General features: G+C 38.2%; 1 protein-coding gene across 1 annotated transcript; it reads left to right on the forward strand.

Annotated features, from left to right (window-relative positions):
• Positions 1–8,901: 8,901 nt before the first annotated feature.
• Positions 8,902–9,861, forward strand: LOC308268535 (olfactory receptor class A-like protein 1; the record flags this gene model as incomplete). The annotated part of the gene is made up of 1 exon (XM_080703656.1): positions 8,902–9,861. The coding sequence occupies one exon, from the start codon at positions 8,902–8,904 to the stop codon at positions 9,859–9,861; it is 960 nt and encodes a 319-aa protein (XP_080559782.1).
• Positions 9,862–12,892: the final 3,031 nt, after the last annotated feature.

The following is a 12,892-nucleotide window of genomic DNA, read 5'->3' on the forward strand; positions in this document are numbered from 1 at the left end:
GGTTTACTGTCCCCCAGCTCTCTCTCCTTCCACATCCTCCCCATACAAGGCATGGAGCTTGACATTAATTTTCTCACCTATGTACATAAAGGTTATGGAAGTGATTTCTTCATCAATCCTCCCTCGTCCATCACTCTTCCCATACAATACCTTCGTGGATCCATGGAAATTTCTCCTTTATCATCTGAAGTCCCTCTGGTATCCTGATTATTCTTTTGCTTCCACATATGAGAAAAAATATATAATATATAACTTTCTGTGACTGGCTAATCACACATAATTTTCTACAAGCCCATCTATTTTTCTGCAATTGTTCTTTATTTTTTAATTTTTTATTTTTTATTGGTTCATTATATTAATACATCATATTGGGGTAAAAAAACTTGTGTGGACATACATGTACACATCACCGATTAAACCCCTAACCAATTCCCACCCCATTCCCTCCCCATCCCTCCCTCCCTTGCTTGGCTTAGTGGTCGACTTTGATATGTTTAAGTACATTGTGTGTTTTAGAGAATTTCCTTCTTCTCCCTCCCATCCCATCATTTAGGTTGTCTTGTTTGCTCCTCTATAGAATTTCCTTTTTCACCTAGAGTTCCTCCTATGACCCATTTCTCCCTAGCTTTCCCATATTAGGGAAAGCATCTGATTTCTTATTTATTGTGACTGACTAATCTCACTTAGCATAATGTCCTCCAGTTCCATCCATTTCCCTGAAAATGATGTAATTGAGTTTTTTTAATGGCTGAGTAAAATTCCATTGTGTACATATCCCATGGTTTTGCAATCCATTCATCTGTTGATGGACATCTTGGCTGGTTCCATAGTTTGGCTATGGTGAATTGTGCAGCTATGAACCTAGATACGCATGCATTAGTTTGGTAGTTTGGTTTCCTATCTTTTGGGTAGATACCCAGAAGTGGTATTGCTGGATCGAATGGTAGATTTGTTCCCATTCTTCTGAGGATTCTCCATACTGTTTTCCAAAGTGGTTGCACTAATTTGCAATCCCACCAACAGTGTTTTAGAGTTCCCACTTCTCCACATCCTCGCCAGCATTTGTTGTTGTTTGTGTTTTGAATGATTGCCATTCTAGTGGAGTTAGGTGAAATCTCAGGGTAGTTTTGATTTGCATCTCTCTGATTGCTAGTGATGTTGAGCATTTTTTCATGCATTTATTGGCCATTTGAATTTCTTCTTTTGTGAAGTGTCTATTTAGTTCATTTGCCCATTTTGTTATTGGATGCTTTGTTTTCTTAGTGTTGAGTTTCTTGAGTTCTCTGTAGATTCTAGATATTAGTCCTCTATCAGTGGTGTAGGTGGCAAAAATCTTCTCCCATTCTGTTGGCTCTCGGTTGAGGTTCTTGACAGTTTCCTTTGCTGAACAGAAGCTCTTCAGTTTCATGCAACCCCACATATTGATTCACCTTTTAATTTGTTGTGCCTTTGGGGTCTTGTTGAGAAAGTGTTTTCTGTGCCTATGTGTTGCAGAGTTGGACCTATGCCCTCTTCCAGAAGCTTTGGAATTGTTCTTTATTTCTTTTTTTTTTTTTTTTTTGTAGAGTTACATCAATTTTTTATTGGGATTCTGTGGGGGGTTTTGTTGTTGTTGTTGTTGTTGTTTTTGTGTGCGTGTGTGTATACTTGATTGTTTGGGGGGGTTATTTTTTGAAGGGGGCTTGTGGGGTTTTTGTGTTTTTGTTTTGTTTTGTTTTTATGATATTTGTTTTGCTTTGTTTGTTTGTTTTTGTTGTTTTTAACCCTCTTACCAAATCCTCTCCCAAGCTTCTTCCCTTGTACAAATATACTCTCTCCTCTCTATCCCTTTTCTATCTTTCTCTTCTTTTTGTGATTTCTTTGTTTTGTATTAAATCCAATTCATATCATGATACCAGAAACTCAACACTGGTTACTAGAATTCTACTACATTGGTACTATCCCTACTCTTTAGTGTATACTACCTTAAAAAACTCATATATGCATACTATTTGACACTATCTGAGACATTACCCTATTCTTCCATTTACTCCTCCCCTTTCCTCCGTACTCAACCTTCACTGTTAAATACAAGTTGCCATGAATATACCAGCTACAGACTGAGAGAAATCTACCAAAAGGAACAGGTACAAACTTCTAAAATCATGAGGAGGAACAACACTGGAGCAATGAGCTCTCACAATCCCACAGTAACAGAACTTGTTAACACAGAAATGCAGAGATTTCCAAAGATCAAATCAGGAATATAACTGTAGAATTAATTCAGTATTTTTTATTGGTACACTATATGCATTAATCATAGTGGTATAAAGATAATACTTTTGTAGACAAACATGCACACATCGTCCAGTAAGCCCCTACCCGATCCCCACCCCGTTCCCTCCCCATCCTTCCTTCCCATGCTTGGCTTAGTGGTTGACATCTAGTATTATTCATTTGACTGATACCAAGCTTTTGATGACTTAATGAAAACATTTCAATATTTCTTTTTGCTTTCTTTCTTACCAGAGAATATTTTTTTCTTTTTTTAGGTGGAACTAAATGAAATAATACATTTATTTATTTATTTTTCAGAAAAAAAATCTATCCTGATATGGAATACGAACTCTAGATACCCAAAACAATCTCGAAGAACAAAGCTAGAAGATTTATATTTTCTGATTTCAAACCATATAAAGCTACAATAATTGAAACAGTGTAATACTGTTCTAAAGGCAGATATATAAACCATTAGAGTTAAATAAAAGCCTAGAGATAAATTCTTCCATATATTGTCAAGTTATTTTTGACAAGGTTTCCACGAACATTTGATGGAGAAAATAATAATATTCTAACTAAATATTGTTGAAAAATAATAATTACATGAAAAAGAATAAAATTGGACCCTTACCTAACACCATATACAAACTAACTCAAAATAGATAAAAGACCTAAATATAAATCTTTTTTTATTGGTGCACTGTATTCATACATCATAGTGGGATACAAACTTTTGTAGACATACATGCACACATCGCCCAGTCAGCCCCCACCCAATCCCCACCCCATTCTCTCCCCATCCCTCCTTCCCATGCTTGGCTTAGTGGTTGATATCTAGTATTATAGCAATTTTTCCAAAATTAAAAATGATAATCTCACATAACAGTTTCATTTGTCTGATACCAAGCTTTTGATGACTTAAAGATAACATTTCAATATTTCTTTTTGCTTTCTTTCTTACCAGAGAATATTGTTTTCTATTTTTTTAGGTGAAACTATCATATATTTATATATTTATTTTTCAGAAAAAAATCTATCCTAATATGGAATATGGATTCTAGATACCCAAGACGATCTTGAAAAAGAACAAAGCTAGAAGATATATATTTTCTGATTTCAAACCATATAAAGCTACAATAATTGAAACAGTGTAGTACTGTTCTAAAGGCAGATATATAAACTGTTGGAGTTAAATAAAAGCCTAGAGCTAAATTCTTCCCTATATTGTCAAGTTATTTTTGACAAGGTTTCCACGAACATTTGGTGGTGGAAATAATAATCTTTTAACTAAATATTGTTGAAAAATAATATTTACATGGAAAAGAATAAAATTGGACCCTTACCTAATCCCATATACAAGTATTAACTCAAAATAGATAAAAGACCTAAATATAAATATATGATGTTACAATCTCTTTGATTGTTATTGGTTGGTTTAAGTGTTCTATATCTTCTTGACTCAGTTTAGGAAGGTTGTATTTATCTAGGAAGTAGTCAACTCCGCTGTAGTTGGGTGAAATATTCTATATGTGTCCAACAGGTACATTTGGTTAATGGTGTTCTTTAGTTCTGAGACATCTTTACTGACCCTTTGTCTGGAAGATCAGTCTAGTATTGTGAGAGGTGTGTTAAAGTCTCCCAGTATTATTGCATTGAGATTTATGTGTGACTCTATGTCACAAAGAGTTTGATTTATGAAAGTAGCTGCACCTGTGTTTGGGGCATAGATGTTCATTATTGTTAATTCTTCTTGATGGATTATTCCTTTTACTAGTAAAATGTGACCCTCTTTGTCTCTTCTAATAAGTTTGGGTTTGAAGTCTAACTTGTCTAACATCATAGTTGCTACTCCTGCTTGCCTTCTAGTTCTGTTAGCATGGATTACCTTGCTCCAGCCCTTTACCTTGAGATTGTTCCTATCTTTACTTGTAAGGTGTGTTCTTGTAAGCAACAGATGGATGGATTCTGGTTTTTAATCTATTTTGTCACTTTATGTCTTTTTATTGGGGAGTTGAGGCCATTTACATTCAGTATGATTATTGGGAGATAATTTTTAATTCCTAACATGTTAAGATTTTATTTCTGTTTGAAATACTGTTTATTCTTCTTTGCTTAGTTGTCTGCTGGATGGGAAATCTTGTTTCTCTGGTTCTGGTATGTATTACCTATTTCTTCTTTGCAGTTAATCTCCTTGAGTATTTTCTCTAGCGCTGGTTTTGAAGACATAAATTCCTTCAGTTTCTGTTTGTCATGGAAGCTTCTTATTTCCCCATCTAATTTGATAGATAGTTTTGCTGGGTAGGAAATTTTTGGCTGGAAGTTGTTTTCTTTCAGAGTTTAAAATATGTTACTCCACACCCTTTTGGTGTGGCCCTTCTTGGTTTGGGAATTCTGGAGTGATTCTAATTGGTTTGCCTCTGAATGTCACTTGGCCTTTTATTTTTGTTGCCTTTAAGATTCTCTGCTTGGCTTCCCCATTGTCATTTTGAGAATTATGTGGTGTGGAGAAACTCTTCTCTTATTCTGTCTAAAGGGAGTTCTATAAGTTTCCTGAATCTGTGTATCGACCTCTTACTTTATGTTTGGAAATTTTTCTGCTATTACTTCCTTGAAGAGATTATTGATCCCTTTGGTTTCACCTTCTTTTCCCTCCTCTATTTCAATTATTCTTAGGTTAGCTCTCTTAAAATGGACCCATATTTCTTCATTGTCAAATTCCTGCTGTCAGATATTTTTTTTCTGAATTATAAACTATGCCTTAGTTTTTGGAGTGATCATCTTCTAGGAGCTAGATTCTATTCTCCATGTGGTCTAATCGATTGTTTATAATTTGAATTGATTCCTTGATTTCAGTGATTGCATCCTTTATTTTTTTAAACTCTCTCTAAATTCTTTACAAAGGTCCTGTATTATTTCTACAGTTATTTTCCTGATTTGATATTCTGGAGATCTGTGAATTTCTGTGTTATCAGGTTCTGGTATTGTGGGGTCATGGTCATTCATGGCTCCATTGTTATTCCTTTTTCCCATTATTTCAGAAGTTTGTGCCTTTTCTGGGTTCTTCCCTGGGTCACTACAACTTCACTTAGGGTGATTGGATCTCAATTCTGTAGTAATCTCAGTCACCACTACTCCTTTACTGGGTTGTATCGCAAAGTCTCAGACCCAGGGAGTTCATCGAGGCTGTGCGAGACCATGGGGATGCCAGACTGGGTGTTTTCCCACAGGGAGCTGTGACTAGCATGTGGTATCTCTGCCACTGCTACTCCTTCACTGCTTTGGACTGCAAATTCTCAGACCCAGGGAGATTTCAAAGTTGTGCAAATCCTTGTGGTGCAGTGCTGGGATTTCTCCTTTAGGGGCCGCAATTTCACTGACAGTTGTTGAGTGCGGTGATCTGGAGCTGTCGCGGGTGCGGTGAACTCACCACCACTGGCAATATGGCGCTGGTGCCACGCCCTCAGCCATGATGCTGGCATATATCATTTCTGGTTTTGAGCTCCATTTTGAGTCGCTGGAGTGCATGATGAGCATGGCCTTTGGTAGTTTTAGACTTTCTTTGCGCTGAAAAAACTTTTGAATTGCACCCGAATGATCCGCAGCTACTCACTTCAGCTCCTTGTTTATCAAGATCTTCTCTGGAGCCTGGTGGGTTTTTGAGTGTGCTGAACTGGAGCTATCACAGGTGCGGTGAACTTGCTGCCACAGCTGGCAATATGGCGCCATTGCCACGCCCTCGGCCATAATGCTGGCATATTTCTTCTCTGGTTTTGAGTTCCGTTCTCAGTCCCTGAAGGGCATGATGAGCTTGGCCACGGGGAGTTTTAGACATTCTTTGTGCTGAAAGAATTGCTGAATTACACCCAAATTTTCTGAAGCTGCTCACTTAAGCTCCTGTTTACCTTTCTTCTGTGGAGCCTGGAGCTGTAAGGGAAGATGGCACCAGCGTGGTGCTGGTGCTGCAATGCAGGCTGGTTTCTTTTCTGGTCTCTAGGTGTTCTTCTAGTCTTCTTTTTCTCTGTCCCTTGGATTTACAATTTTTGTTTCTCTGCTGATGGTGTTTTCTGGCTATGAAAAGTGCTGATTTTTGAGGCAATAGAGATCGAGTGTTAGTGGGACTCATAAACGCTGCTTTTCTCACTCGCCATCTTCCTGGAAGTCCTTGATCCATTTTTTAATATGATGACTATCATTTGTCTACTAATTCTGATCATTATTAAAGGACTTTGGGTGCAACATCCCTGAGAAATGGTAGGTTTTTTTATTTTTATAACTCTATATGTTTTTACATTATATATGTTGATGCTATGTTTATTTGAATGTGTAAATTTTTAAAGTTAATTGTTACTGCAATGGCCTTCTTTAGGTTCAGTAATTCTGTTTCTTTAAGCTTTGTTTAGTCTGATATTATATGTTGAAAATAAAGTAGCTTACTCTTGGTTAGTGTGTAGTATGTCACCTGCTTTCTTTTTTTTTATAGCTTCTGAATTGGCAAGCATGGTGGTACATGCCTGTAATCCTAATACTTGAGAGGCTGAACAGGAGGATCACAGGTTCAAGGCCAGCCTCAGCAATTTAGCAAGATCCTCAGCCACTTAACAAGACCCTGCTTAAAATAGAAAAGAAAATATAACTAAGGGTGTAGCTCAAAGATACAACATCCCTGTATTCAATATCTAGTCTTTGTCTAATAGTTCTGGTATTCATAAGGTAACTCAAGCTTTCAAAAATCCACACTTTGGCAATGTTTCTTTCTCCATTCTATTACCTTTTACCTTGGTGTGTATTTTTTCAGGACAGAAAATTTCTATCTTCTCCTGCCTCAGCCTCCTGAGTAGCTGGAACAATAGGAGCTGCCATTACACCCAGTTTTATGTGTGCATTCCTATATAGAATATGAGTCTGCCAACAGCACATACCTATGCTGTGATATTTTTCTGTCTTGCACACTTTTTCTTCTCTTCTGTGTTGACACATGCATTTTCTTCTCTCTTTCATTTGTGTGTATGGTACTAGGAGTTGAACACAGCATTCTACCTCTGAGCTACATAGCCAGCCCTAGTTTATTTTTTATTTTGTAACAGGACCTAACAAAGTTTCTGAGGCTGGACTCAAAACTGCAATCCTCATGTCTCAGCCTCCCAAGTACTTGGATTACAGGCGTGTGTTTCCATGCCTAACTCTTTTTATATATTTTTATTGGTGCATTGTATTACATGCTGTAGTTTGGTTCAAAGCTATACAAACACACACACAGGTCTTGGTGACTTTCCCTTCAAGTCACACCCAGCTATCCACCCTCCCCTCAAAGAACAGTGAAATTGGTAGTGATACATTCAAACATAGGCATAGCTTAACTTGAACTACTTGTTTTCCTGTTAAAAAATTATATTCCAGCTTTAGAATTGCGATGGACAAATTAAAAACTACACATGGACAGATAAATATGTACAGATTAAAATCTACAGCTGGGCATGGTAACACATGCTTTTAATCCCAGCATTCATAGGCTGAGACCAGAGGATTGCAGTTCACAAACAGCCTCGGCTACGTAGTGAGATTCTGCAACTTAGTAAGACCCTGTTTCAAAATAAAGAATAAAAACTAGGGCTGGAGGTGTAGCTCAGAGGTAGAATGCCCCTTGGTTCCATTCCCTGTACCGATAAAAAAAAAATCCTACATATACATAGTGTGTAGTGTAGTACTGTATCTGTGTGTCTGTGTGTCTGTGTATCTGTGTGTCTGTGTGTCTGTGTGTATGTGTTGGGCACTGATCCCATGGGTCTTCTACCTCTGAGATACACCCAGCCCTTTGGTTTTTACTTTGAAAGCCTCACTAAATATCTGACTCTGTCCTTGAACCTTTTTTAGTTATTAATGTGCTTTTTTGGGTGCATTGTAATCATACAGCATAGTGAGGTTCAAAGTGATAAAAAAAAAACATACGTGCAGACAGCACATGGTGAGTTCCCTTTCAGATTCTAACCCACTCCCCCTTCCCCCCTCCTGTTAGTGCCATTGGTAGTGATGCCTTTGTATGTAGACACAGTACTTCTTCCTCTCCAAGGCCTCTTTCAACTGTTCTCTCTCTCTCTCTCTCTCTCTCTCTCTCTCTCTCTCTCTCTCTCTCTCCCTCCCTCTTCCTCTCTCTCTCTCCCTCCCTCCCTCCCTATTTCTATCTCTCTCTATCTCTCTCCCCCCATCTCTATTTCTATCTCTCTATCTTCTATCTCTGAATTTATATGAATTCATTCAATCTCATTCTTTCTAGCTGTCAAATGAGACTGAAAGGATACTATCCTGACTTTCTGAGACTGGCTAATCTCATCTGGCATAATATTCTCTACTTCAATCTATTTTCCTGCAAATATAATCTTTTCTTCTTTGTGGCTGAGTAGAATTCAAAGGTGAGGATATGCCAGATTTCCTCTATTTACCTATGGCCAGAAAACTAGATTGGGTCCTTCATTTGACTTTTGCAAATTGTGCTGCTCTATACATGGTCACCCTATTTTCATGAATGCTTTTTGAGTGACACAATATTATTCTAGTTATTTTAACAGCTTTGTGTGAGGTTTCTACATTTGTACATCTCTCATTGCAGGCCTGGCTTCCCTAATTAAAACATCTAATATCATTAACATGATGTTTCCGACTGAAACAGTTTGGGGAATTTTCCTCATATCTCAGATGTACATTGGTGTCTTGGGGAACTCATTGCTCTTTGGGTTACATATGTACATCTTTCTCATTCAGCCTCATCTGAAGAAGCCCATCAGTTCCTTTTTCATGCACCTGACATTGGTCAATATCCTGACTATCATATTCACGTTACTACTGCATGTAGCATCATCCTTTGGAGTGAGACGGTTTTTGGATGATGTAGGTTGTCAGGCAATTTTGTTCTCCTGCAGAGTGTGTCGCGGTCTTTCCATCTTCACTACCTCTCTCCTCAGTGCATTTCAAGCCATCACGATCAGCCCCAGGAACTCTCAGTGGGAATGGCTTAAACTTAAGCTCTCTGCCTGGACTTTCCCCTCTTTCTTTTTCTTCTGGATTATCAACATGCTGATTTGTATCCACATCATTCAAACTGTGAAATCCACAGGCAATTTCACTGTTCCTGGCCATGGGTATACGCATCCATATTGTCAAACTATACGAGTCTCAAACTCAGTAGCAATGAAGTCATATGAATTCATAAGTGTCATAGTGATTTACGATGTTGTGTTTGTGGCTCTCATGATCTACAGCAGCCTCTACATGGTAATTCTCCTCTACAGACACCACAGGAGAGCACAGCATGTCCGAAGTCACCGACTCTCTTCCCTGGTATCTCCTGAACACAAAGCCGCCCATGCCATCCTTCTGCTGCTTGGTTGCTTTGTGTTCTTTTATTGCTCAAACAACCTTGTAACTCTGTATTCCTTCTACATACATGAGAAAATCCTGAGGCTGGAAGGGATTGTTGCAGTTTTATCATCATGTTACCCAACCATCTGCCCATTTTTGCTGATGAGGAATAATAAAATTATTTCCCAATTTACATCTACACTTTCAATGATGAAAGTTACCTGTCCTCAAAAAGAATTCCATGGCTGATCTCAATCCCAAGCTCCCATCTGCAAAAGAGGAGGGTCCGTAATGGCTTAGGTGAAAGAAGAAAATTCATGTGCCCTTGAGCATTTCAAGTGGTGCTAGTGTGAACTCATATATGCTACAAATCTACAGCACACTCAGAATTGGAAGGCTGATTTTAATAAATTTATTCATATATCATGTTAAAAACTTTTATATCGGAAGATGGCGACCGAGAAAAGCGGGGCTTAAGAGTCCCGCTAACAACCAATCTCCATTACCACAAAAAGAGCGCCTTTCATAGCCAGAAAACACCATCACCAGAAAAACAAAAAAAACCACCAGGCTCCAGAGAGAAAGCGGACTGAGAACAGAGCTCAGGGCCACAGAGGAGACACACGCGCCCGAGGACGCGGCAGCAGCGCCATACTGCCGGCGGCAGCGGCGAACTCAACCGACGGCTACAGCAAGCCAGGTGAGCCGCTGCGGAACAGCCAAGCAGGATCTTTCGGCGCAGACAGCATTTAAAGCTCCCAGTGGCTGAGCTCAGCACACGCTGCAGGGATTCAGAGTGGAAATCAAAACCAGAGAAGAAAAAATACGCCAGCCTCATGGCCGAGGGCGTGGCAGAGGCGCCATATTGCCACCGGCGGCGGCAGCAGCAGTGAATTCACCGAGTCCAGTACAGCTACATCTGCGTACTCAAGAACAGTGAGTCAAATTGCGGGCCACAGAGGAGAAATCGCAGTATTGGGCCTCCTGGGACTTGACCCAGTGAGGGAGTGGAGGTGGCAGAGATATCACACCATAGGAGAACGTGCAACCTGGCACCCCCCATAGTTTAAAGCAGCCTCTATCGACTCCCTGGGTCGGAGACTCTGTGATACAACCCAGTAAAGGAGTAGTGGGGTCTGAGATAATACAGACTCGAGATCCAGAGCACCTTAAGTGAAGCCATAGTGACCCAAGGGAAGAACCCAGAGAAGGCACAAACCTCCGAAATCATGGGAAAGAGGAATAACACTGGAGTAATGAATGTGCACAACCCCACAACATCAGAACCTGATAAAACAGAAAATCAGAGATTTCTAGAAGATCAAATCAGGAAAATAACTGTAGAAATAATAGAGGTGCTTCGAAAAGAACTCAGAGAGAGCCAAAAAGAGATAAAGGATGCAATTAATGAAGTAAAGGCCTCAATTCAAAGCACAAACAACCGATTAGACCACATGGAGAACAGAATCTCGCTCTTAGAAGATGAGCAATCCAAGAATGAATGCATAGTTTCTAATCTAGAAAAAAATATCCAACAGCAGGAATCTGACATTGAAGAAATATGGGCCCATCTTAAGAGAGCTAACCTAAGAATAATTGGAATAGAGGAGGGAAAAGAAAGTGATACCAAAGGGATCAACAATCTCTTCAAGGAAGTAATAGCAGAAAATTTTCCAAATATAGAGCAAGAGGTTGATACACAGATCCAGGAAACTTATAGAACTCCCTTTAGACAAGATCGGAGAAGAGGATCCCCACGCCATATAATTGTCAAAATGACCAATGTGGAAGCCAAGCAGATAATCTTAAAGGCAACAAAAACAAAGGGCCAAGTGACATTCAGAGGCAAACCAATTAGAATCACTCCAGACTTCACAAACCAAGTCATGAGAGCCAGAAGGGCTTGGAGTAACATATTCCAAACTCTGAAAGAAAACAACTTCCAGCCAAAAATTTCCTATCCAGCAAAACTTTCTATCAAATTAGATGGAGAAATAAGAAGCTTCCATGACAAACAGAAACTGAAGGAATTTATGTCTTCAAAACCAGCGCTAGAGAAAATACTCAAAGAGATTAACTACAAAGAAGAAATAGGTAACACTCACCAGAACCAGAGAAACAAGAGTTTCCATCCAACAGACAACTAAGATTGGTTATCTGTGGAGATTCATTATTTATGTTAGTCTTTTACCTATCTCTAAGTTGTATTGTTTGCCTTTATTGTTGTTAATTTTTAGGATTTCTAGTTGGAATATTAATATACCTTCAGATATAGCATTTGGAAATATTTTATCCAATTCTATTAGTAACTTTTAACTCTGTTTACATTGTCTTTGGATATACAATATTTTCTTTTATTTTTTAGGGAGTTTGTATATTCTTCTGTTGCCTGTGCCATTGAAATCATATCCAAGAAATCACTGCCAATTTCAATGTTGTGAGGTTATATGACCTAGATTTTCTCCTAAAAGTCTTAAGATTTATATTTAGGTCTTTTATCTATTTTGAGTTAATACTTGTATATGGGATTAGGTAAAGGTCCAATTTTATTCTTTTCCATGTAATTATTATTTTTCAACAATATTTAGTTAAAAGATTATTATTTCCACCACCAAATGTTCGTGGAAACCTTGTCAAAAATAACTTGACAATATAGGGAAGAATTTAGCTCTAGGCTTGTATTTAACTCCAATGGTCTATATATCTGCCTTTAGAACAGTACTACACTGTTTCAATTATTGTAGCTTTATATGGTTTGAAATCAGAAAATATATATCTGCTAGCTTTGTTCTTTTTCAAGACCGTTTTGGGTATCTAGAATTCATATTCCATATTAGGATAGATTTTTTTCTGAAAAATAAATATATAAATATATGATAGTTTCACCTAAAAAAACAGAAAAAAAATATGCTCTAGTAAGAAAGAAAGCAAAAAGAAATATTGAAAGGCTATCTTTAAATCATCAAACGCTTGGTATCAGACAAATGAAACTGTTATGTGAGATTATCATTTTTAATTTTGGATAAATTGCTATAATACTAGATGTCAACCACTAAGCCAAGCATGGGAAGGAGGGATGGGGAGAGAATGGGGTGGGGATCGGGTGGGGGCTGACTGGGCGATGTGTGCATGTATGTCTACAAAAGTTTGTATCCCACTATGATGTATGAATACAGTGCACCAATAAAATAAAATTAAAAAAAAACTTTTATATCCATTACATGTTTAACTCATAACACCTTGAGTAAAATAAATACATATATATTTCATGTATGTGTCT

Source organism: Muscardinus avellanarius (assembly GCF_963383645.1).
Source record: "Muscardinus avellanarius genome assembly, chromosome: 10".
In the NCBI taxonomy this organism is placed as follows: domain Eukaryota; kingdom Metazoa; phylum Chordata; class Mammalia; order Rodentia; family Gliridae; genus Muscardinus; species Muscardinus avellanarius.